We start from the raw sequence: 27,789 nt of genomic DNA on the forward strand, positions 1-27,789 counted from the left end.
AAATATTTAAAAGGAACTGTATTTGTGATGAACATGTACACACATTTCTCCTCATAGGTCACTGAATAATAATACAACCAAATGGCTATTCACAAGCATTTACAATGCAGTAGGTATTCATTTAGAGTTGACATAGCCTGTATGGGAGGTTATTCATAGTCTAGATATCAAAATTCTGTTAAATCAAGGGGCCCTGTGCATCCTCTGAGTGTGATGCCCATGGGAGGTACTGGGGTCAGTCCCCATGGATACTAAAGAATGTTTATGGGTCATCTGGAACTTGGGACAAGTAATTGAATCTGATATTAATATTTTAAATTTGCATTTCTGTCTCCAATGCTGTTTTGCTTTCTCATCTGAAATTATACATGAATTTCCTCTTGTTTCCTTCCTTCTTACATATTAATATGCATGACCCTTGCTAGAGTCAATAACATTGACAAAGTGACAGTTTTAACAATTGCATCCAAAAGTTCATCAAAACAGCTGGGAAATAAGGAAGAAGTTTCAGGTTCCCAGCATTCTGTTCCTGAAGGTTCATCATTCTCTCCCCCCCACATACATCAAGTCCCTTCTGATAAGGCCAGAAAGAAACCTAAAGTCATTGTGTGCTTAGAAGCCTTTGATTGCCAACTGAGATTCCTGTTTTCCCTGTCAATAGACTTTTATCATTCCATATCTTAATGTGCATGTATTTTGCATTTTTATTCAATTGTTTCAAGTTATTTTAAATACTAGTGATTCTAGGGGAATGCTATGGTAAGCCTGTGGACTTTAAAAGGCCCTGGGACTGGGGATGTCGCTCAGTAGTAAACCACTCTTCCAGCAAGTGCAAGGCCCTCAGTTTGATCCCCAGCACTGTAAAAAAAAAAATTAAAAATAAAATAAAAAGCACAGCATTGTGATGACTGAATTCTTGGATCTAATCCTTCCTTTCTTCTGAAGCCTCTACAGAATTTAGTGATAATCCAAACAGGGGACACACCAGAAATGTATCTGCTGTTTAGTTTTGAGACAGTGTTTTATTCTGTAGCTCAGGTTGGCCTAGAACTCATGGCAACCTTCACACCTCAACTTCCTGATACTGGGATTCTGGCGTGAGCCACCATTTCCAGGTCGATATTTTTCTTCTGCGGAAATTGTCCTGCGGCCTTTTAGTGTCCTTGAGTCTACGGGTTAATGCTATTATAGGTGGACTTTTTGGAATTGCAAGAATTTCCTTTGTTGATCATCTATGTGTAGTTCTAGCATTTCTGTAAACTTCTCAGACATGCTCCAAACCATTTGTCAAGCTCAGACGTCATCTCCCAAACAGCGAGCAGCAGGGCGCGAGTGTGGAACGTTCCTTTCTATTTCTGATCGATTGAGCCAGAATGTCCTTGCAGCTTATGCCTGGTTTTCAGTGTAATATCACAGTTATTTTCATTTTCAAAAGCTCTACTCAATAGCCATGCCTGCGTTCACAGATTCGATACCCACTGTGACAGAAATATGTCACAAATTAAGCTGATAAATGGGTACTTTGAAAGTGAGTCGGTTTAATTTCCCCAGTATATTCTTCCATACCTTCTTCCTGTCTGACCGAAGACTTACTGAGTTTTAAAATGGAATGTCCATGATTAATTCAGGGCATGCCCTCTATTCTATTTCGTTGTTTTCATGGTGAGAAAAGACTCATTTATTTCCAAGAAAAAATGAATTAGGCTGCTCCCTAAGTCATTTTAAGTTTCTGCTGCATTTCCCTGGAGTATATCTTTACTTTGAGTTTTTTTTTCCTGTATGGAGTGTAGTTTAGTATACATGGAAGCAAGGATTCTGACACCTTGGTGAAACATATTTTGGAGTATGTTATGCTTCTGTAGCCCCCAAATTTTCTTATGTATATGAAATCCCAGTAAATAATGCTTTTAAGCTACACCCTACCCTCCTTCATATAAGACTTGTTCAGTCTCACAACAACACAGTATCGGGCAGACTCTTGTGCTGAAATTGATTCTTGGCACTTGGGGAGTATATCCTACTTCTTTTTAAATGTTTTATTTTCTTTAAATCTTTTAAACACAGCCATTTGGAGGTAGCTCATCCACTGAACCATGTTTACTGAGCTGGGACTGGGAGTCCTTTCTGCGAGCTAATCTCTCCTTTATACAAAGTGTGCTTACAGGAGTCATAAAGGTGGAAAGCAGAGTCTCAGAAAGCCTTAGAGGATGATAGGAGCTTAAAGAAAGTGTGTAAATTTCTTAAAATGGCTCGTGTGGAGAGGAAGACCCATGGTTAGTTCACCAAGTAAAGGGAGGAAATTCAGCTAAGAATCTTCTGAATGGACAAAAGCTGAGAAACCAAAAAAATCAGGGTCTCGGAAAAGGAATACGTTGCTCCACACAGCGGACTGGATGTCTGGTATGTGGACATGGGTTGTGGATGTGACAGGGAGAAATGGCAGCAAGAGGCACAACGATAGGTGTGCAATCAGCAACAGGTGGAGTTAAAGAACAGCAGGGAGCACGTACCAGCGATCTTTGAATGCCCTGCTAGGAATTTCTCTGCCTTATATAGGGACGGAGGCCACTAAAAAAGTTAATACAGATGTTTGCATGACTAGCCTAATGGGAAAGAATATGAGAGAGAGGACCGTGGTGTGGAGGTCCTTCTGTCTATGTGTTGCTTTTATTGGTTAGTGAATAAAGAAACTGCTTTGGCCTATAACAAGGCAGAACTTAGTTAGGCAGGGGAAACTAAATTGAATGCTGGGAAAACGAAGGCAGAGATTAGAGAGAAGCATGTAGCCCCACCAGAGACAGACACCAGAACTTTATCCGGTAAGCCACAGCCTTGTGGTGATACACAGATTAATGGAAATGGGTTAAATTAAGATATAAGAGTTAGCCAGAATTATGCTTAAGCTATTGGCCAAACAGTACTGCAATAATATGGTTTCTGTATGGTTATTTTGGGGCTGAGCAGCCCAGAACAAACAAGCTGCCACTCACAACAGAACCAGAATCACCACAAAACTGAAGCTGTTACAGGCTGAACAAGGCTGTGAGAGCAGGCACAGAGAGAAAGGGGTCGAGAGGAGGCAGAAGCAATGCTGTACAGAACATTACACAACATGGGAGCGCATACCACACCTGCTCCCTCATTTCCCCTTCTCAGGATGGCAACGTGGGAGAGCATGGATCTTATCTGCCCACTTTGGTACTGCACCCTCCACACTCAGCAGACTGGGCAGAGAGGCTCAAGAAAGCAGCTCAGTACATCAGAACCATACACAACTTGGGAGTGACAAGCACGGTGACCAAATTTCTGACTTTTATAAGGGGACACAAAATAAAAATAAAGACAGTGAAGCTGGTTGGCAGTCAGGTGGAAGGGGTAGAAAATAAGGGAAGGCTGTGAATTTTAAATTCCACTTCCCTTCCTTATGAAAGCCATAATTTTATCTAAGCTCGGGCACTTTGTCAAGAAGGAAGCTGAATTTGGGGAAAATTTTTTTTAATGAAATGGTTTTCACGTTTATTTTCTCTCTCTCTCTCTCTCTCTCTCTCTCTCTCTCTCTCTCTCTCTTTCTCTTTTGGATTTTCGAGACAGGGTTTCTCTGTGGCTTTGGAGCCTGTCCTGGAACTAGCTCTGTAGACCAGGCTGGTCTCGAACTCACAGAGATCCGCCTGCCTCTGCCTCCCGAGTGCTGGGAACGTTTATTCTTTTGTATCTGGAAAACTGAGTTAATCTTCCTGTATCCCATAATGTAACTTTGCTAATATACAAGCCATGTCAGAGAAGTGTTAGAGTTAGAGCTAACATTCACATTGAAAATCTCAATTTAAAAAAAAATCAGCCTTTACTAAACTATCTATAAAACAATTAGGTTATCATTCTATTTAGTTTACATTTTTATTATACTGTGTTTATGATATTTGATCAAATGAGACTCATGGATATCTCCTTTTCTGCCCCTCAAATGACAAAAAGAGACAAAATGAATTCTCAAAATATTTTTTTCTTCTATGCTTAAAATGTAGTAGAGAGAAAAGGATACTATGGGAAGGAACAAAAATTTTTCCCATAATTTCCTAATTGAAAATAAGAAACTAGGCTGGGCATGGTGGCGCAAGCTTTTAATCCCAATATTTGGGAGGCGGAAGCAGAAACTAGAGTTTCAAACTATAGGACAAAAAGTGCATATTGTAAACTTAAATGTTCTTTTCAGACATCCTGAGAATCAGAATCTGCGAAGGAAAGAGTGAAGGCACCATAGACAGCAGAGAGAAGCAGGTGAAGGAGCTCTTCTTCAGAGCAGCAGGGCCAAGCTTTCTCCTACAGATGCATACCCTCCCCATGTGCACATGGGTACTCACTGCAGCAATGTTTACAATGACAGACGAGGGAAGCCTCCTTGTCATAGCGGCTAAATACACTACAGCACACATAGATAGTGAACATCAGGCCAATGACAAATCCATTACGCCCACCTCTGCAGCTGAAAGCCCTGCTCTTCAGAACAAACTGCCACGAGGAAAGGAAAGGATAGAACAGCCTAGAAAGCTGTCAACCCTGGAAGTGGTAGAAGGCGGCTCTATGCAGCTAATTTTCGCAACATTTTCATTTCAAAGTTTAGCAGTTTTAGACTAGTGATAGCAGTATAACATCTCAGGTCAGTCAGGGGAGCTTATAATATAAAACTTGTCTTTGGCGTCCCCAGCTCTCCTTGGAGCTCCTTTGGTTCTTCTGAAGGCTCCTTTGCTCACAGCGTCAGCCCAGGTCCTTCTGTTTTTCAACAGCAGCATTCCAGGATGGCACATGGACAAGAAGGCAACCATGCCCACACTTCAATTTTCAAAAATAAAAATCCCACAAAGCCCTTGCATGCCAACACCATCTCAAGCTCCCTGATAACAATGCCAGGCACCTCTACAAGCACCCCTATAAATCCCTTAGGAACTCCCCACTCATTGCCCCCCATCCACATCTGTTGCTATGAAAGCCCGATAATCTTATATTTTAGAGTAAATTTAACATGTGTGTCAGGAGGATTTCCATCTGAAATGTGATCTCTAATTGTGCAGTGAGGTTTAGGCATTGGAGAGTTGAACAGGCCAGGTGTGCAAAGAAGCCCATTTCATATTGCAATTGTCTTGATCTTTTAAATAATGGGCTCAAATACAACCCTGAATTCCTTCATCTTGCCATAAGTTAAATGCTTTTTGCATATCTTTCAGGCCATCCAGCCCTAAAGAAAAGAGTTAACTTAAACAATTAGTCAAATTACCACTTCTAACCTCAGGTTACCTCTCCAGCATCTCTTCTTGAGTTCAGAACAAGATACAGCTGCTTCTCATCTCCCACCTGGCATCTATGAGGTCATCAATAATGCTAGGTACAATATCCCCATGGCTATGCAGAAGGAGATGCCCTATGAAAACCTAAGTCAGCACACACCTCCACCTGGAAGCCCCTACCACCCCTATCCAGCTGTGACCACAACTCAAATACACTACATAGATGGGTTTTGTTTGGTCTTTTTTCTTATCTTTAATTTCAAATGCCTATGAAGGTGTGTTAGTCTTTTATCTCTGTGATAAATACCTGAGGGGGAATTAAATGAGAGAATTACTTTATTTCATTGTTTCAGTCCATGGGTGGCTGGCTCTACTATTATGAGCCAAAAAGAGAGAACACCATGGCGGTGTTGTGGTAGAATCTGATCACCTCATGCCAGCCAGGGAGCAAAGAGAGCGACCATAGAACAGGACAGCACCCAAGATGCACTCCCAAGTGACCTACTTCCTCCAACTAGGCCCCATCCACCGATGTTCCTAAAACACCACAGAATAATGCCAGAGAACCAAGCTTTCAACACATGAGCCTATAGAAGAACATCTCAAACTCAGACCAAAACAGAAGGCCGTTCCGTTCAAATCCTCTGCATCGTAGCCATCCCAGACTCTGACCTCCACATATGAGCTGGAACAGAAGATGCAGCTCAGCTGGTGGTAATACCATGTTCTTCCCTCCTTCACGTACTACTGTCTAGATGGGATGGGGGTAAGGACAGGTGCTACTCAACTTCAGAGTTCTAACTTTTGTGTGACCTTAGCCAAGCTACTTTGTCTCTGACTAAACAAGCAGAAGATGTCTGGGGCAAACGGTAATGTGACAATCTATGGATCCATCTATTCTCTCCAAGGCAGTGACAAAACATGGACTATTTGCTAGGAGATCCTATACAGTTTATTTCCTATCTAAGAGGAAATAGGCAAACATTATCATCCCACCTTATGAACAAAGGAGACTGCTGTGTACAAAAGGGTGCAATGATAACTTACCATGAACATTCAGAACATTTGGGTGACTAGCATAGCCTTCTCTTCATGGAAATTCATTGTCTCCTTATTCACTAAACGCTCTTCAGAATGTTTCCTCTCTCCCAGAATGTGCACGATATACCCAAAGTCACATGGAGGATCTGAATGCTAAAGAGTTCATATGCCAGGTGTCTGTCCCTGTCCACGTGAGGCTGTGTGACACACATTCCTAGTGTCAAATCCACAGTCAGCTGCACTCCATCAGCACTGAAATGGGCTTTCATCATTTGCTTTGTGCAAGGCTATCTTCTGACTTATTAAATGACTCTATGATCAGCTTTGAATAACTATTTAGGAGTTGTAGGCATAATAACAAAGTCTTAATAAGTTCCCCCTCTAATCTAAACAGTCATATCAATGATTTGTTGATTGTATATTTTATATGTTCACCTTTATGTAGATGCACACATTTATTTTATTACATAAAATGAGGAGTTGAAGATCATATATTTGAAAATAAATATCACTTTTCCTGACACAAAGAAAATGTTCCCCGCAAACAGGGATTTTTCTAACTGGGAAGAGGGCTGTTATGGTACACCCAGACTGCTGAAACAGAATGCTATAGCCCAAGATTCTAATACATAATGTAGATTTACTCCCTAGAGCTCTGAGTGCATAAAGGCCAGAATCAAGGGGTCACAGATGTAAAGGGCTCTTTCTGGCTCCTAAGTGGCTCCTCTGGCTGTGTCTTCACATAGCAAAAGGAATGAGGCTGTTCTCTATGGGCTCTCTTATAATGATACTAATTTATAGCCCTCATTAATCAAGACATAGCACCCCCTTAATTGCCCTACATCCTATAACCATCACCCTGGCCTTAAGTTTCAACATAAGGATTTAGATAAGACAATCAATAAAACCATGGATGGGACACATGAACGGTTGTTATATAGCACATTCAGATAAAAATAAAGTCTAACTGAAGTGCCAAGCTCCATAAAGAGGACATATCATATTTTAGTAGACTCCAGGCATGAAAGTCGAAGAAAGTTACAAGCGTATAATAGTTAGAATGAGTAGCTCTAAAATAACTATCTTTAGCACATGATTGGGCAGTCATGTTGGAGATATATTATGGGTGTAGTTTCTGATACTGCCATGAGACAGTATTTATGAGTGTATATGTATATACATTTACAAAATGCAATAACAATTAGTGAAAAATGAGCCAGGAGTTTTGGAGAACAAGGAAGGGTATCTGGGAGGGTTTGGAGGAAAGAAATAGAAGGGAGAATGTTGTGTGGGGGCTGCTAGTGTGTTCCCAGCTGCCCTCTGCTTGTTCATTTCCTGGCCACCCAGACTCCTGAAATAATCACACAGAATCTATATTATTTAAATCACTGATTGGCCAACCACAAGCTCTTACATCTAGAATTAACCCATCTCCATTATTTTATATTTTACCACAAGGCTCATTGCTTACTGGCAAGGTTTCAGCATGTCTGTCTCTGGTGGCAGGTCCATGGCTTCTCCCTGACTCTGCCTGCTTCCTCCCAGCATTCAGTTCAGTTTTCTCTGCCTACCTCTATTCCCTGTGCAGGCCCAAGACAGTTTCTTTATTCACCAATTGTATTCATGGCATACATAGGGGAATCCCACATCAGGTGAAATCTTATAATTAAAATACAATCTCAAAAATAAAATTTTTAAATGTGTCATATTTTAAAAACTGTTTTAAAAGAACATGTAACACAAAAAAATAATACATTAATTATATGATCTGTACTTTTAGTTGGTATTTGGGAATGAATCTAAGAATTCCATTACATGATAAAAAAATCTTTACAAATTATATTCTCCTGTATTTTATAACAATTTTATACATTTTTACATATTGAATCCATTTGGAATTTTATTTGTGTGATTTGGGAGGTAGAAAGAAATTCAGATTTTTAAGTGGAAAGGTACAATTGTCCTCACATCACTTATTGCTCAGGGTGGTGATTCATATCCACAATCCTAGGTATCAGGGGAGCTGAGGCCGTAGATTGTAACTTTGAGATCAGCGACATAGCATGACCCTTCTATTAATGGAAACAGAGGAGGGTGAGAAAGGGGATGGGAAGGAAAGGAAAGAAAAGAGAAGAGAAGGGAGAAAACAAGCATCTTCTCCCCGCTGACCCTTTGTCTGGTTTCAAATGCTCACATACGTGTAGGCATATCCCTGGGTTGTATTCTATTTCATAATTTACTCATTGTTTCCAATGCCAACAACATATGCTTTTCAATTCTTTGATTTGGTAACTAATTCTATGACAATTGTGTGTGGTTGTGACTATTTGAGTCCTAGAATCAGTCTGTCAAAGGCACAGAAACACTCTTGGGGTTTTACTAAAATTTCAACTGACTGTAAACTCACTTAGTAAACAACGGCTTATTTTTGAATTGTGCTTTCTGATTGGTTAGCTAAGGGCATGCTTCATCAGCAACCTTCCCTGCCCTTCAGCCAAGTTTATACTTTCCCATTATGATCTTTACTAACTCTTCATGGAGTTGGCAAGAAGATTCCTGAAAATAGATTAAGCCTTGCTCTGTTACAAAAATCCTTCTCTAAGTTTTTCATGCAAATATTTGCTCCAAAACCATTCTTTAGCTCATCCCGGCTAGAAACCAATACTTAGCTGCTGCTTGTCTTTGCCTTTTAAGCTGGGAAACTTGCTCTGTGTAGTCAGCATTCTACAAGGGAAAATGAAAGCTTCTCAGGGCACACAGTAGAAACAAATCCGGTGCTGCCCATCACTGTGGATGCCAGTGTTTCCTGTACGCCCATAAAAGATTCCCATCCAAAACATACACCTGGGCCTTTGGTGAACATAGAGGACGCATACAAATAACATTTCTTGGGGCTTTCTTTTAATGTCAGCAAAGTTTAAGATTATGAGGGGAATTCTTCAGTGCCATAAAAGTAGAGATTATCCCCAATTGCTAGTTTGTGGTTGCAGTAACAATTGTTAGTAAAAACATCTTCTCTGGAATGAGTCTCCCAGCTCCCTCTTTCTCCTGTCAACAGTCAAGTCTCAGGAAAGAATTAATTCCTCGCTGATGCTTCCTCCCTCTCCTTCCTGTTATTCTTCCCCAGAGACCGTGTTTCTCTCCTATATTACCACGGAAAAGATGTTATTTTACTGCCTTCTGTCCATTCCTACCATCTGGATATACTGCTAGATTATTCTAAAGGATATGCACTCATTGAGAGGGCTAAACAGTGACATGCATCCCAGTGTCAAAACCCTTGAATGTTGTCTTAGTTGAGGTTTTCATTGCTATGATAAAAATACCATGGCCAAAAGCAACTTGGTAAGGAAAGAGTTTATTTCAGGTTAAAACCCCCAGATCATGCTCCATCACTGAGGAAAGTGAGGGCAGGAATTCAAACAGGTATACAAAGGCAGGAACTGAAGCAAAGATCACAGAGGAATTCTGACTTGCTCCTCCTGGCTTGCTCCTCGACCTAGTTTCTTCTTCATTTCTATTATTTTGTTTTACATATATGGGTGTTTTATTTTGCACATATGGGTATTTCTGTGCACCATGTGCGTGCTTGGTACCTGCAGAGGCCAGAGATGTTGTCAGATCCCAGAACTGGAGTTACAGACGGTACTGCCATGTGGGTCCTGGGAGTTGAAACGGGACCCTCTGGAAAAGCAGCCAGAGTTTTTAACTGTTGACCCATCTCTCCAGCTCCAGAAGCCTACTTCATTGTATACCCAGGACTATCTGCCCAGGAGTGTACTGTGCCCTTCCACATCAATTGTTAATCAAGAAAATTTCCTACAAACTAGTCTATAGGACAATCCTACAGAGGCACTTTCTCAGTAAAGAATCCTTTTTCCAGGAGACGTCTAGGCTGTGTCAAGTTGACAAAAACCAACCAACACAGATGACTATTGTTAAGGAATAAGTGTAGAGGTGGTTACAGTGCACATGTGTGCACATGCAGTGGGCCATTTTCTATAGAACATAGTGGCCAGCTATCCTTAAACACAGTTCCTCACTCATGGTCTGTGTTACAACTTACATATATTGCAAATCCTGAAAGCCCTGCTTGATAACCATTATCCATACAGTAATGTAAGATGGTCCCCACTTGGAGACTATTGACACACCTCCCTCTTAGTGAATGGGAGAGCCCATTCCTCTGATCCTCATTATGTATGCTTGCCCTAAAGTTAAGAACCTACTTCAGGGATAGTAAAACTGTCACTGCTCAGAAGTGGTTTCATTGATTTGATTTCTCTCTGGAGGACAAATGTGTTGTTAACCATCTCCTTGTCTCAAATTGCAGATCACAGTATTTCGAATGGGATCAGAAGGCCACCAGGACATTGATTTAGCTATCCTGACAGCATTACTCAAAGGTAAGAGTTCCTCTATCCACATAACACAAAAAGTAATTTAAATGGATTAACATAGACACCTTAAGCCTCCTACTAATGGACTTAACCTCAAATGATTTATGTCACATCTAATTACTGACAGCCCATCGACCCATTGTGTAAGACAGTGCTACCACTATTGAAGCCTTTTAATGCTGACATATGTTGCGTGTGACTTGATTTTGTAAGTTTTGAATAGAATGTTACTCATATCCATTTAAATTTAAATAAAAATTTAATCATAAAAACTTAAATGAAAAATGTTAACAGAATATGTAAAATGCTAAGTTATCTACAGTTATTTAATAATTATTATTACTTTATTTTCAAAGCTATCTAAATGGAAATGGGCATAGATGTATATATTAAAATTAAAAATCAAGTATCATTCAGAAGATAGAGAAATGAAAACATAGACAATACTCCTTGTTATAACTGAGCATTAGACAGAACTTTAACTTCCCTGTTGAACATAGTAAGCGCAAGCATGCTTGAATTGTTGGATTTTAATTTATAGGGTGGATATTTGCCCTACTCTCTAGACTCAGTCCTTCAAAGATATCTCACTCCCTGCCCTTACCCTTGGAGCCGTAGCCAAGTACAGGCCAATTTCCTCCAGGTTCTATAGATGAAGCCTCCGCTTTAGTATACCTTAGTGAGCAAGCTACACTTGGCAAAACTTTTAATAAATTAGTATAAACAGAAGAAAGTTAGGCCTGTTCAGATCTAAAATTCAGGCCGGAAGTATATGGAAGACAAACTATAAATGTTTCTAAGTGTGGTTGTCAGTCACAGACATCTGTGTTCTTACTTAGTGCTATTAACGCATCTGCAGCGGCCCTTATCACCTGCTCGTCGTTGCGTGCCCATGACCTCCATAGACTATAAACTCAATGAGAGCAGAAAAGCTGTCCTATTCACCTTCGCATCATGGAACTTAATCCCCAATTCATGCCGCCTTCAGTTTTTATTGGATGAGGAGGTGAATGGATTATTCGGTGATCCAGTGATAGAATCGGCATTCTATATTTCAGAGTTAAAAGGACAGTTACTTCATGCGCTGTTTCTAGAATATTACTCTTCTTTCACTACCACTATTTTCTTGAAAACTTATTATGTGGCAGTAGCTGTGCCAAGCTCCTTACAGCTACAGTAAACATTAATCACAGCAACAGCTATGTGATGCAGGAACTAATTGAATCTCCCTTTGCCAGCGGAGTAAGAAAAGCTACACACGGTGAAGTAACCTCCTTCACGCTCAAACTCATGATTACGCCTGAACTTAGGACCAACATATCTGACTTCCTCCTGGACCTCATGAGACCCTTAGACAAACATGACTACCAGGCTTCCCTGCTCATTCCTTGAGTGTCTATATGCATTCACTAGACTCCTGATCACATATCAGGAAATTCTCATTCCCTCCTAGTGTGTGTGGTGTATCCTAGGTTAGACATTTCTGTAAGATGTTTCATTTAAACTACAAATATAAATGCTGGGAAAGAGAATTAAGGGCCTGAGGCAGGCATGAGTAGGTTGAGCCACAAGATACACTCTGGGCTTTATGCTGTCTCTATCGGAAGCAAAGGTGAAACTTCTTTGCAAGAAAAGTCTGATGTTTTCTATTCTCATATAAAGATAATGAAGAAAGTAATAACATCAATAAGCAATATTTGTTGAAGACTCACTGTGTGCCCAACACTGTGAAGAACATTTATTGCATTCCTTCATTGATTCTACAAATAGCCTACCGGTTCATCATGAGCCTCACTTATACATAAGGAACCTGAGGTACAGAGTCGGTGTGAGTGTGCTCACAAGGAGCTGGCTAGTCAATGGTTCAGTCCAAAACTGAGAGCTCGTACATACAGCCAAGATATCCCCCACTCCATTGACATCAACAAATGCCATGAACAAATTTCATAGCAAATGGGAAGGGGAATCTAAGTCTCAGAAAGAAAACACAGTGACTGTGACTGTTCAATGAAAACACTTGTCTTCAACAATCTGTGAAACTAGAAATTAGGCGTCATATTCAGGTCAGCCCTACAATGTATTTGGCATATTGTAGAATACTTACTTGTTTTCTAGCTTTTTAGTGTGCTACTTTACAAAATGAAATACAGTTTGTATCATAGTCAAAGAGTTATACATATTGCTCTTTAAAATTTGAAATGTATCTCAGATAAACTTACATGGACAATATGCAATGAAATTGAATATTTTCTCTTTTAATCTACTTTCCCAGATGCTGATTGTACCTACTAAATTGATTTCATGGGTCATAAACCTACAGCTTAAAAAAAATGAGATGAAAGAAAATTTTGATTGCTCTAAGAAATTAATGTTTCTAATCACTATAATGAACACTGTTTATGCAGCCGTTATGCTAAGGGAATTTGTGTCATTAAATGATTATAGTGTGTCAACTCTATTTTGCAAGGACTACTGAATGACCCCCGACACTGACCTACTTGATTTGGAAAGGGAATCGGGCACAGTTTTGGATGACTTCTTTGATTATCAAGCATATATACGTAATTACATCCATTTTAGATTCTTAAGTTTATTATATTCCTCCTGTGTGTTTAGCCAAGACAAGTAACAGGCTTAATACTTAACTTTCACAATTACATTTAATTTTCAATTATGTAATGCACAGGGGTTATTTGTAGAGTCCAATTTTTATTCTAAGACATTTCTGAGAAAACCAGTAGTTAGACTGGAGGAGAGCCAGGAAGCAAACCGTTGCTTCATAAGGCCACTGGGGGAAAAGGCAAGGCAGATGGGAAACCAGGTGGCCATGGGGAAAATAAGTCTTTGCTTCCCTTGTTTTTGAGCTGTTTAATTTTCTCATATTTGAATTTATATTAGTAAATTTTCAGTCTTCTGATGCGTGCTTTTAAGCATTGTAATGGTAAGCAATAAAGTAAATGATAAAGGTGAATTTCCCCACACCTTAGACAGATGTCTTTCCTATGGAGCATTTTTAAATGAATGCAGTAAAGAAAGAAAGGGTACAAAGGAATGATGCTCCAGAGAGCCAGGAAATCCAGGGTAGCTTCAGATAGTAATGTGGGTACTTTTGACAAGAAGTGACATCACATTGCCCTTTACATGGAAAGTGAGGGTCCCTGCCAAGGGCTGTGTGCCCTCCCCTCACCCACTCTTCCCTCCCCACCACTCACACGTGGAGAAAACATATATGCAGCAGATCCAGCTGTGTCGCAACGCTTCAGGTGCCAAATAAGCTGTTTTAATAAAAGAGCAAAGAATCAGCATGTATTTACATAATATAAAAAGTATCTTAAGTATAAACTGAAACTTGCTTTATTTAACTGTAATCAGTGAACTATCTATACAATTAGAAATTATCTAAGTACCAGAAATACAATTTAAATCAGCTAAAGCAGAAATGGATAGATGGATTTGTAGATTCACCTGGCCAGACACTCTAAGGACAGGCACAGTTCAGACAAAATGAGAGCTAGGACTCAACTGACGTCATCAAAGTAGCCCTCTAGCCAGAAGCTGTTAGCCTGTACCTGGGTCACCAAAGAAACCTCATCAGGCTAACACCCAAGCAGCTCAGAAAATGCCAGTCAGAAAGATCCATCATTCCTGGTAACCACAGCGGAGAGGTTGCAAGAAGAATGAGGACTTGCTTAATTCTGTAAGTGTCCATCTCTTGAATCAGTCACTGTCACAGAAATTCTGGACCTGTGAAATGGGACATAGGGCAGTTTATCCACAGCCAGAGTTATTACCTTTATCTGGGGAGGGTGGGGGACACATAGGAAGGTCAGAAGCCAGATCTCTCCCACCATGTAGGTCCCAGAGCTTGAGTTCAGGTCAGCAGGCTTGGCAGCAAGCGCCTCTCCCTGCTGAGCCATCTTGCCAACCCCCAAGTCTGAGAGGTTCTGTAGACAGAAAGGGGAAAAGAAAGGAAGTCTGAAAAGAGTTTGAGAGACTGCAAATCTCCACACATTGTTTTAAAAAAAAGTACTGAGGGTCAAAATGTATCAAACTTCATCAAATGCAAATATCGAAAGTCCACATCCTAGAATAAACGCACTATGATTGCATTCTTCGTTCAGTGCCAATGCATGGTGTGCTCCAAAATACAATGTTTCATTTATCAGACACAACCATGAACAAGGTCAAATGAATACTAGCCAGGCAGGGTTCAAGGATTAAACATCTTCACAAAGCTCATAGCTGATATACCTAACTGTGCCACTGATTACTTAGTTACTATTATCATTACTACAGCCTTCAGTTTAAATAGTCTCTACTTGGTCATTTCTAATATTTTTGAAGAAAATGATGTGCTTACCATCTTTTCCCCAAAAAACCAAAGTTTATTACTTTGGGTGGGGGGGGGACGATCCTATATAGGTCTTACTTACTCCTCCCACTTCTATCCCCACTACCATCCCCTCTATATGACACTACAGGGAAGCCATAGTCAAAGGGTGTAACACCTTCGAGCAGCAAGACTTATGGCCACATTCAAACACCGCTTTTTCTTGACTAGAAAATTGTTTGACTTCACTGAACATCAGTTTCCTCCTCTATGAGTCTGAGATAATACTGGGCAATTCTTTTGCTGTCGTGGTAAGCATCTTAACTGATAATGACACTAAAGCCCTTAGTGTAGTACCAGGAGAGATCTCTCTAAAACACGGTGGTCTGGCTGAAGATGAAGATGATGATGGCAAACTCGACAAAAGGGCTGTATCTGTTCACATATGCCGTGTACAGGGGTACCCAATTCCCACCACATAGGAGGTTGGTAATACGTGTTTGCTGGCCTCGTGGCTCCTTTCTTGTGTGGGCTGGCGCTAAGGACACCTGAGGAGGATGCTCTGGGTGCTGTCTGAGGCTGACTCCCTGCCTTCCTTCATGATTCACATTTACCACATAGTCGTTTCCATTCGAAAGCAGGCTTTAAAAATTCCTAGGCTATTGAGACACCCTCCATGTTCAAAACCCATCAAAACTATGACATACTAAATATAAAAAGCTGCGTAAATGGTAAAGTGTTCATTTAAGGTGAAATACAGAAAACATCTAGTATACAGATTGAAGGCGTAAGTCACAAACAATGCCACACCGGTTTGGAATTATGATTAATAGGGTGGTATTTATTTAAAGGGGAAAAAACTTACAGATCACTGTCAGCCCTCTGCGTAACCAGGAAGGAAGTCAAGTCACCGGCGGAGCAGGAAGTGAAGAGCGAGAGGAGAGGGAAGTGGCCGCTTTTTTAAAGGGAGAGAGACCACGCCCCAAGGGGCTGGTATCTCAGCGGCGATAGGCTGGAGGAGTGGGAGGACCTCCCGTAACACCTCCCCCTTTTGTTTAAATAAGAGAGTTCTAAACCTACTATGAAATTATATACAATAAGTACAAATATCCTATTCTAACTAGCTTAGGTCTTGTATAATAAATAACTTGGCCAAGTCATGAGAGAAAAGTAACTACATCTATATAGTCTTCAACCCCATCGAAGATCTGAGAAGGGAAATAATGTTACCTGGTTAATTAGGAAGTTCAGTAAAACAACTTCCAAAACATGCAACAAATCACAGAGACAACTAGCTACCTAGGCAATCACCCAAAGTCACATTAGCAGTGTTGAAGCAACCAACTTTGGCTAAGGCCTAACATAACTGACACACCATTTTCAAAGGCAAGCAACTTTTCAAAACTATCTTACCCTGTCTTGGCAGGATAAGACAGCCCTGTTTTATCCATTGATGCATGCTCTGTATCTTTGTCAGTGGTTGAGGTATGGGCATTTCTTTGCCCCAAGGCCAGTTCTGCCAAAAGGAAAGGCTCCAGGTGGAGTGTCTTTGGTGCTCAACATTCTCTCGGGAATAGAGTGGTGTTGCCAGGAGCAATTGTGTCTCACTACCACAAAACTCTGAGTTAGATTAAAGGCCATTTTCTACAGCTCTTTGAAGAAGTTGAAGACTATCTATCTATACTGAGTATAATCTCTATATATCTAAAGAACCTGATTAGTCTAATTATAAATGACAAACTTAGATGACTATTAGTCTATATAATTCTCAATATCTATCTAACTTAAAGATTAAGACAATAAACAACTGTGAAACAAATGAGGACAATGACCTCCAAATATAAACAATGTACAAATATACATTGCAGTAGGTAAATATATATCAATACACAAACATTATATAAGTATCTTAATCAGAGGTAGAAATGTACACAGCAATATGGTAAATATATACAATACAATATATGTCAATACATAAAAATGTTTTAAACAAGGTAGAAACATGCATGCATACAATAGTCAATATAATTTAACTTTGTATCAATATACAAGAATCTATACCAATATATTTGTCTAAAAACAGTAACTCACAATTACAAATCTATTATCCCATCATCCCTCTTTTTTTTTTTTTTCAAAATGATCCCTGAGCTTATAAAATTCCTCCCCCAACCCTCAATCGTATACTAATTATAATCAACCCCTAAATGATGTCCCTAAACCCAAGGGCAAACTTTACTGGGAGAGGGGACGTCGTCCTCTAGAATTACTTCCAGCTGTCATGGGGGCGACGTTCTTTCTGGGGGATCCTGTGAAAGTAAAATGATGGTTAAATTTCAAGATCAAGTCTTTTAATATTGCCAATAGTCTCTGAGTATTTTGTGCAGGTCTGGCCAAAATGTTGTATAAGATGTGCACCATTTCAGCTAACCAAGTTGGAACTGTCTTGTGCAGCTGGTACCCAAAGCAGGTCTTGTTGTAGCGCTATCAGTATCATGACGTCATATCAACCAGGTGGAGTTGTTGTTATGGGGCCCCATCTTCTTCCTGGAAACTTCAAATGTCACTTCAGGAAAAACTCATTGTTCATTATGAAAAACTTAAGCATTAATCATATAGACATATATATATATTCAATGAAAGACATGATAGATATATTCAATGAAAAGTATGATAGATATGAAGAAAAGCAAAGATGTTTTCTAAACTCATATTTCTTTCTGTCCCACATCATGGCTCTTGACATGAGACAGAAACTCCAGAAACTCTGGGTTTTTCTCTTACTAACAGGCTTGGAATTGGAGAGGGACTGAGCCAGAGTCCAACTTCAAAACCAGCTTTATAAATTTAGAAATATGGTTTAATATTACTTACACATCCCATTCAGTTTTCTTGATATTTCCTATCGGGCAGGTATTTTTCCATCTGTCAGTATCCAAACATCCAGGGTCCCTTGAATTTCTCAAAGATGAGTGTTTTCCTGTGGAGATAAGAACAGAACCCTGCCCCCATTCTATATGTTTTTCTTACCACCTGTATGAATATAATCATTGTGGATGAGTTGTCATTTCTCCTTTCCAAGAGGTTTCTCTTCTTCAAATCGAAACTTTATTAATTTTGATGGTATCCACAATTTTTCTTCTCCTGTGGAAACAAGAGCAAAACCCCTTCCCCAACGTAGCACATCTCCTGGCTTCCACTGAGAGGTCAGCACATCTTTGAAATAAATCGGTTGATTTAGTTCAGCAGACTTTTCCATTATCCAATGTCTCTCTGCTGCTGTCGTTCCTTTCTCATTAGCGTTAAGAAAATTCAAGGTTAATAAAGCATTATGTAATCTATTTCTGGGGGTATTTTCGGTCCCTTTCTGTTTGTTCAGCATATCCTTTATAGTACGATTTGATCTTTCTATAACTGCCTGACCTGTAGGATTATTTGGTATACCTGTAATGTGTTTTATATTATAATAATCAAAAAAGCGTTTCATTTTCTTAGATACATATGCTGGACCATTATCTGTCTTTATTTGCGCAGGTATACCCATGATGGCCATAACTTCCAATAAATGTGTGATTACTGAATCAGCCTTTTCTGAGCTCAGGGCAGTAGCCCATTGAAAACCTGAATACGTGTCTATGGTGTGGTGTACATATTTTAATTTACCAAATTCTATAAAGTGGAACACATCCATCTGCCAGATTTCATTTCTCTTAGTGCCCTTTGGGTTACTCCCTGCAGGCAACGGTGTTTGATTATAGAAAGAACAAGTAGGACATCTCTTTATAATGTCCTTAGCTTGTTGCCAAGTAATGGAAAATTCTTTCTTTAGGCCTTTACTATTGACATGATGCTTCTTATGAAATTCTGAGGCCTGCAACACACTTCCAATCAATAATTGATCAATCTCAGCGTTGCCTTGGGCTAGAGGACCAGGCAGACCTGTATGGGACCGGATGTGTGTTATGTACATCGGACAAAGCCTGTTCCTGATTATGTCTTGTACCTGGATAAACAATGAAGTCAACTCTGTGTCATCTGGTATAAATTCAGCGGTTTCAATATGCAAGATAACTCTTTCTGCATATTGTGAATCTGTAACTATATTAAGAGGTTCTTTAAAATCCCTTAGCACCATAAGAATGGCATATAATTCTGCCTTCTGGACAGAATTATAAGGGCTTTGTTCCACCTTACTCAATTCATCTGACTTGTAACCTGCTTTCCCTGATTTATTTGCATCAGTATAGAACGTACGGGCTCCAGTTATTGGAGCATCACGTACAATTCTAGGAAGAATCCAAGAAGTTCTTTTTATGAGGTTAAGTCTACCACTTTTGGGATAGTTGCTATTAATTTCTCCCAAAAAATTAGCACAAGCTCTTTGCCACGGTTCATTGTCTTCCCATAACTTTTTTATTTCTTCAGTAGTAAAAGGCACTATAATTTCTGCTGGGTCTATACCTGCTAGTTGACGAAGTCTCAGCTTACCTTTTATAATTAATTCAGAGACTTTTTCCACATAAGTTTTTAATTTTTTACTTGGTTTATTAGGTATAAATATCCACTCCAAAATAATATCTTCCCTCTGCATTAGAATCCCTGTAGGAGAAATTCTGGAAGGCAATATGACTAGGATGCAGCTAAGATTTGGGTTCACCCTATCCACATGTGCCTCCTGTAATTTTTCCTCAATCATTGTCAGTTCCTTTTCTGCTTCAGCTGTCAGTTCTCTTGGACTATTCAAATCTTTATCACCATCTAAGGTTTTGTTTAAATGAACTATTAGATCAGGTGTTATCCCAACAGCTGGTCGTAGACTGGAAATGTCTCCTAACAATCTTTGGAAGTCATTAAGAGTCTTTAACCGGTCTCTCCTAATTTGTGCCTTTTGCGTTTTAATTTTCTCTAACCCTATTCTGTAACCTAGGTAATTAATAGAATTTCCTCTTTGAATCTTTTCAGGGGCAATTTGTAATCCCCACCTAGGCAAGACTTTCTTTACTTCTTCAAACATCCTTTCTAAAGTATCTTTATTTGAATCAGATAACAAGATGTCATCCATGTAATGATAAATAATGGACTTGGGGAATTGTTTACGAATTATTTCCAATGGCTTACTTACAAAATATTGGCACAGTGTAGGACTATTGAGCATACCCTGTGGGAGGACAGTCCATTGATATCTCCTATTGGGCTGAGAATTATTATAAGTAGGCACTGTGAAGGCAAATTTTTCTCTATCCTTTTCTTGTAACGGTATAGTGAAAAAACAATCTTTCAAATCAATAACTATAAGAGGCCATCCTTTTGGTAACAGAGAAGGCAAAGGAATTCCAGATTGTAGTGAGCCCATAGGTTGAATTACTTTGTTGACAGCTCTTAGATCTGTCACCATTCTCCATTTACCAGATTTCTTTTTTACAACAAACACAGGAGAATTCCAAGGGCTGGTTGATTCTTCAATGTGGTGAGCATCTAGTTGCTCCTGCACCAGCTGTTCCAATGCCTGTAGTTTATCTTCAGCTAGAGGCCACTGTTTGATCCATATTGGCTTCTCAGTTAGCCATTTTAAAGGTAGGGCTGTTGGTACCTCTAAAGGTTTGGTATTTGCTGTATGTTCTTGTACAGCCTGAATGGCTAGTGACCTTTTTCCATAATACCTCATCATATACTTCCCAGAATTATGAGTTCCTGGAACTACAGGAATGTTAATCTGGGTATTCCATTGCTGTAGCAGGTCACGGCCCCATAAATTTATGGCAATATTGGCTATATATGGCCTTAGTCTTCCTATTTGCCCTTCGGGCCCTATGCATTCAACCCATCTTGTGCTTTGTTTTACACGAGATAGGGTTCCAATTCCCAGGAACTGAACATCAACCTCTTGAAGAGGCCAATTCGGATGCCAAGATTCTGGGGTAATGATACTTACATCCGCACCTGTGTCTAATAAGCCTTCAATAAAAGTGCCATTTATACAGACTCTTAGCTTTGGTCTTTGATCATTAATAGAAGTCTGCCAAAATATACGTTTACTCTGTCCAACTGGGTTTTTTGACTCATCCTCCACATGGATTTCATCATTTAGACCAGTATTACTTTTTACAGCAGAAATTGGAGCTTTTAATTTTCTTGGTGAGGCACGTTCTCCACTGTGACTGGGAATGACTGGGCCACTGTTGGCTTGGGGGCCTGCGAGAGGCCCCTCAAGGAGTTTCCCGACGGTATCGGGTTGCCTTGTTTGTCTGTTGTTGACCTGCATTCATTGGACCAATGTCGGCCTTTACCGCATCTCCTACATATACCTGAAGGCCTAGGTCTCCTATCTTTGTCATTCCCAGAGGAGATAATATTCCTAGAAATTCTGTGCCTGCAATCCCTTTTCAGATGTCCTAATTTACCACAATTAAAACACCTGGCAGTTTGATGTCTCCTCATTGCTGTGGAAATCGCTTCTCCTACCCAAGATTCATCGTTATAGCTAAACGTCTCAACATTCATCGTATGCTGAATCCATTCATCCATAGGTGCTGATCTAGACTTTAAAGGCCCAATTATCTTTTTGCATTCTATGTTTGCATTCTCAAAAGCTAGAGATTCAAGAAGTATTCGTCTAGCTTCTGGGTCTGTTACCCCTATGTCCAGAGCCTTAATTAATCTTTGCAAAAAGTCAATAAAGGGTTCTCTCTGTCCCTGCCTAATTCTGGTATATGATTCAACCCTTTTTGCTGGATCTTGTATCCTATTCCAAGCATTTAAAGCTGCTTGGTGACATAGACACAGTACTTCATCATCATAAAGAGCTTGGACCTGTGGATCAGCATATTCTCCTGCACCAAGAATTTGGTCTTGGGAAACCTCAATACCTTTTGCTCTTCCTTGCTGTTCCATATGTTTGGATTCTTCTCTAAAATAAATTCCAAACATCAAGGAAGGTCCATTATCTAAAACTGCAGACACTAACTGATGGAAATCATGGGGGGTAGCTCTAGCATTAGAAGCCCAAGTCCTTATCATTTCCTTTACGTATGCAGAGTGCAAGCCAAAATTAACAATAGCTTGCTTAATTTCTTTTAGATCATTCATTGCTATTGGCGTCCATCTAGCTTCTCTGACTCCCTTTGAGCCTTTAGAAGTTGACGCTTTGTCAGAATTAAGTATAGGGTATGCTGCTAAAACCTTTGGTAAGCCAGTTCTAATAGCTGGTGTTGGCATTGTATCCTGTCCTTGTGCCTTATTACTCTGTTCACCAGCTCCAATCATTTCTTCAATCATTTCAAGTCTTTTTATTATTGTCTCTTTTGAATCCTTAATCTCCTGACCTGCATGAGTTTCTAGTAAAGATTGTATGGTTCTTAGGAGTGCCATGATCTTCCTAAATGATAGAATATGCAAAAGAATACTAAAACCTAGTAACCAGTAAATTAAGTTATCCCCATAGTCATATAAACCTTGCATGATATAACCCATTGTATTGGTAACCAGAACAGTAAAATTCGCGTTGGAAACGGGAACTGCCATATTACCTATTATCCAGCAGGTGGCGCTGTTGCCAAGTCTCGACGAAAACACGGTCCTGTTTCAGAGTCCGCCTAGTATTTGTTAAAAACTGGAAAATGTAAGTTGCTCAACAAAGTAAATGTAATTAAATCAATTCCAGAGATGGAACCAGAAACCAGAATCCAGGGGTAGAGAAGAGCAACCTGGAAGCCGCTTATGCCTCCACGTGACAGAGTCACCCTGAGGGGTTGCAGCTTTCAGCAACCGCGTGCTCTGGTTCGCGCCACTTAAGAGCTGTGCTTGCAAGGGGGATTTAAAAACGACTCAGAAAAGAGCAAACCAGGCGGGCAGAGACTACGTGGGCCTGTGGAGTTTAAATCCACAGGCAGCGGCTGAGGAAGCAAGGGCTCCCGCCAAGCTGAACAAGCGCCCGCCAAGCCGAACTTGCGGCCGCCAAGCCGAACTTCCGGCCGCCAAGCCGAACTCGCGGCTGCGAGCCGGGAGAGGTTCTAAAACCAAACGTTGGGCGCCAAATGAAGGCGTAAGTCACAAACAATGCCACACCGGTTTGGAATTATGATTAATAGGGTGGTATTTATTTAAAGGGGAAAAAACTTACAGATCACTGTCAGCCCTCTGCGTAACCAGGAAGGAAGTCAAGTCACCGGCGGAGCAGGAAGTGAAGAGCGAGAGGAGAGGGAAGTGGCCGCTTTTTTAAAGGGAGAGAGACCACGCCCCAAGGGGCTGGTATCTCAGCGGCGATAGGCTGGAGGAGTGGGAGGACCTCCCGTAACAACAGATAAGGGTTCTGAATGCAGCATAAAGGAATGAAACCTAGAAAATGATGAAGCACACACTATTTTGCTTTCAAATAAAAATGTAGTTATGGTCAGGCAGTGATGTCACACGCCTTTAATCTCAGCACTCAGGAGGCATAGGCAGATGAATCTCTGTGATTTCAAGGCCAGCCTGGTCTACACAACAATTGCCAGGACAGGCTCCAAAGGTTACACAGAGAAACCCTGTCTCAAAAGCAAACAAACAAACAAAAAATTAACTTACTTCAAGTTTATTCCCATGTAAAATTGAGCAGATCTCAGAGCAGTAACAGGGCCTAAGGTAGACAGTAAGTTCAGACAATACTGTCTGTATCCACCAGAGAATGCAATAAAAGAATTCAAATACTTTAATCCATTTCATTTGGATAAAACTTTGTAATTCACAGCAATTTTTTTTCACAGCAATTTTGTCATTTAATCTTCACAGCTCTTTGGAATGAGTATCAGATAATTTATCTCCAAACAGGCATTTTGGTGGGCATGAAAGTGGGAGGAATTGTTAACGATGCTGGTAGAACTGTAATAAACCAATGGCCAGTCAGAATATTAGTGCCCTAACTACAAAAGTCCTGGTAACCATGTTTCCAGAGAAAAGGGATTCTGCTCATGTGCTTGAGTGCTGTATGTATCCTCCCCCACCATCCAGCAAAATTTGATTACAAACAGCAGGAATTTAATAAATACTACTTATTAATAGAAATGAAGTTATTTCCTATATGAATAAATCACTAACCAAAGTCACATAAACAGCCCAGGTGTAAGCTATGGTACTCTTACCTGTGAAGGTCATTGGGGAGGGCTCTATACTCTCAGGTCAATGACCAACAAATACAACACACTCTTCAGGATAGCAGGAAAACTTCCTTCCATTCTCTTGCTCAGTACTGCCTTCTAGTTTTTAATTCCATGTGTTATTTCTTTTCTTCATCAAAGAAGTCAACTTCAAAATGAACAGGAAAATGAAACTTACCTTATAGGATGTTTAATAAACTGTAGAGTTTTCTAGAAACTACCGTGGATAGGAAAGAGGTTTATTTGTTAATAATGCGAATGACCCCAAAATAAGCAGCATCTCTAAGATTGACATTCTTGGGTACTTTACACAGGACTCCCTGTGACCTGTCCATGTGACTTCCCAGGATCACAGCATCTTTCAAGTTCCCAACACTCCTGCTCACAATGCTTGCTGTTTCTTATACTTCCCTCTAAGAGTGAAATACACTGTCTCCCTTCAAACAGAGCAGCACCTCCCTAGTTTCTACTTCTTACTCCAGGTGCAACAGCTCTGTGCCTTGACTTGGTTGAAACAAGAAATGGAATCCGGGCCAGATAAACCCAGGTCTATAACGCTTTGTTTAGCACCATGTGGCCATTTCTAAATACTAATGTAGCAGACTCTCCCTTTTTCCTCAGAAACTAAACATCCTTTTCCTTTGTAATGTGTCTGTCTTAGTTACTTTCTCATTGCGGAAAAGAGACACCATTGACCAAGACAACTTATAAAAGAAAGCGTTTGCTTGGAGGCTTATAGTTCCAGAGGCTAGTAGAGCCTATGACCATCATGGCATGGAGCCTGTCAGCTGGCACAGCACTGGAACAGTAGCTAACAATTCATATCTAATCCACAAGGAGAGAGAGAGAGAGAGAGAGAGAGAGAGAGAGCTCAAAACCCATCCTGAGTGACATACTTCCTCCAAAAAAGGCCTTGTCTTCTAATTCTTCCCAAACAGTTCCTCAAGCTACAGACCAAGCACTCAAATATATGAGCCTATGAGAATCATTCTCACTCAAACAACCACAACATGCAAGGCTCTGACGTGGCCCAGGAAGGTTCACTGCAAATCCACACTGCTGAACAGCTCTCCACTAGTGGAGAACTCATTGCTGTACTTCCCAGCAGAGTTAAGGAGTCATGCCTTCTATTTCTTGACTTAGTTGAGAACTGTGGATCAGCATCAATTGTACAGACAGCCACTGCCTCGATTATATGATCATATGGACTGGTGGAATATACAAATAATAAAAATAACGACGGTGTCACTTGACTCTGTAGTCCCAGAAGTTCCTAACCTCGTTGACAAAAGTACTCAAGGATAGACAAAGAGGTCTTGAACCGAAACAGACTTACTGAAGCAAAAACATTCCTTTTGAGGGAAAGAGAAGATAACTCAACTCTTAGGTGCATCAAACTCAGGAATCAGGGCTGATGGAGGAAGATCATTGGCTAATAAAGGAACTGCCTTGGCCCATTTTATTGGTTAGGACATAGGTGGGAGGAGTAAACAGAACAAAACACTGGGAGGAAGAGGAAGTGAGCTCAGACTCCACAGCTCTCCTCTCCAGAGCAGATGCCTCAGAGAGACGCCATGCTCCCGGCTCCTGGGCAGACACGCGATGAAGCTCCAACCCAGGATGGACATAGGCTAGAATCTTCCCGGTAAGACCAGTGCTCACAGATTATTAGAGATGGGTTGATCGGGATATCAGAATTAGCCAGTAAGAGCTAGAGTTAGAGGGCCAAGCAGTGTTTAAATGAATACAGTTTGTGTGTTGTTATTTTGGGGCAAAAGCTAGCCGAGCAGGCAGCTGGGGTGTTGGGGACACAGCCCCGTCGCTCTTATTACTACACAGGGCTAGGAGGATGGGGAGAACTTATGTCAAAACTACACACATAGCGATGGAGTGTTCTGGGAACCGGGAGGGCATTTCTAGGAATCAGGAAAGAGTGGAGGAAGCTGACCAAACATTAATGGGTTCCAGAGTCAAGAGACTGAATGGGGGAAATGAGTGGATGAAGCCACCTACATATCATATCTACAATGGTATATAAAGGGAAACTCTAGCTGAACTCTTAGACTCAGGGTGCCTTGGAGTGCACAGGTTACTCTCCTGGAGTGCACAGTTGCCTCTCTGGCACAAAAGAGTTAAATGCAATGAGCACCCATTTCAGGCCATAAAACCCTCAATCTAAGTCTTTGTATTCTTCTACCCATGGCAATAACAATAATACAATTAGCATATAACAATCACAACTAATACATAAGTGACCACATTTCTGAGTATTAACTAACTTCATCTTCACAAGATGACTACAGGTAAAAGGCCACTAGGGACACTGGGAAACAGAAAAAAAAAACTGAGCTTTTGATCAAGGTCTCCCAGCTAGAAGTTGGTAGACTCTGAATGATGGAGGAAGGTCATTGGTTAAATAAAGAAACTGCCTTGGCCCTAATAGGTTAAAATTTAGATAGGCGGAGTAAACAGAACAAAATGCTGGGAGGAAGAGGAAGCAAGCTCAGACGCCATGCAGCTCTCTCCAGGGCAGACACGATGCAGCCAGCTGCCAGGTCAGACATGCTGAATCTGTCCCGGTAAGACTGGTGCTACACAGATTACTAAATATGGGTTAGGCAAGATTGTGATAATTAGCCATTAAGAGGCTAGAACTAATGGGCCAAGCAGTGTTTAAAAGAATACAATTTGTGTGTTGTTATTTCGGGTATAAAGCTAGCCGGTGGCAGGGAGCTGGGTGGCAGGAACGCCAGTCCGCAGCTCCTTCAACAGAATGGTGCCCAATGTGGGGCATAAGCTAGTCAGGCAGCCGGGGTGCTGGGGACGCAGCCCCACCGCTCCTATTACAACATCTGAACACAAGCCTAGATTCCCTGAGTCATTCACACTTGCTCTACGTACTAAGATCTATGTCCAGAACCAGATATTAAACAGTGCCCCTAATTCATGTGTTTTTTAGGTTAGTCAATGACTACAACAGTTTTTCTTTTTTTTTTTTTTTTGGTACATGACAAAACCTGGAGAGACTGACAAATGTAACAGCTGAACCAAGGGTCTACCATGGCTTGCTAATAAACACATGCAGAACAAGACGATGAGGTCTTATTTAAAAGCATTAGGTCAGAAGCATTAGGTTCATGCTTCCTGTACTGATCATTCTCTCTAAGGATGGAAGCTAAACACCTCAGATTATTTTGTAGAAATGTTAGGATCACGTGACTATGACCAATGAGACGAGACTAGGACTGAGGTATGCAATTTCTATACCTGGAAGATGAGAACAGATGGAGGGAAAAACAAAAAATAGCAGACCGGAAAAGAAAACGGAATTCTAAGCTAGCATCAAGCTGATTTACACTTGGTGGTGCCCAAAAGTCCCAGAATTTGGGACAATCAGAAATTCAAAAGGAAAGCGTTGGGAGGAAAAATAGGAAAGAATTTGTTAAGTCTTTTTTAAGATGCAGTCAGAATGCCATGTCTTCCCCCACTCTGAAAAACCCTCTCCAACTGAAAATAAAAGACTTATTCTCTGAAGAAGCCAAAACAGATTTTCTGGTATGGAGGACCAGATGCTAAAAGCAGGCTGGGATACAGTTCTGAAAGGAGGC

General features: G+C 40.5%; 1 protein-coding gene across 29 annotated transcripts in view; it reads left to right on the forward strand.

Moving 5' to 3' along the window:
• Trpm3 (transient receptor potential cation channel subfamily M member 3) overlaps nt 1-27,789 on the forward strand; it is a 787,998-nt gene that overhangs the window by 643,616 nt on the left and 116,593 nt on the right. For all 29 annotated transcript variants that reach the window (XM_075973702.1, XM_075973688.1, XM_075973693.1 and 26 more), the window contains one exon: nt 10,654-10,726. In XM_075973702.1, coding sequence (XP_075829817.1) covers nt 10,654-10,726 — 73 coding nt within the window. The remainder of the gene's footprint in view (nt 1-10,653; nt 10,727-27,789) is intronic.

Source organism: Microtus pennsylvanicus, chromosome 5 (genome assembly GCF_037038515.1).
Source record: "Microtus pennsylvanicus isolate mMicPen1 chromosome 5, mMicPen1.hap1, whole genome shotgun sequence".
Taxonomy (NCBI): domain Eukaryota; kingdom Metazoa; phylum Chordata; class Mammalia; order Rodentia; family Cricetidae; genus Microtus; species Microtus pennsylvanicus.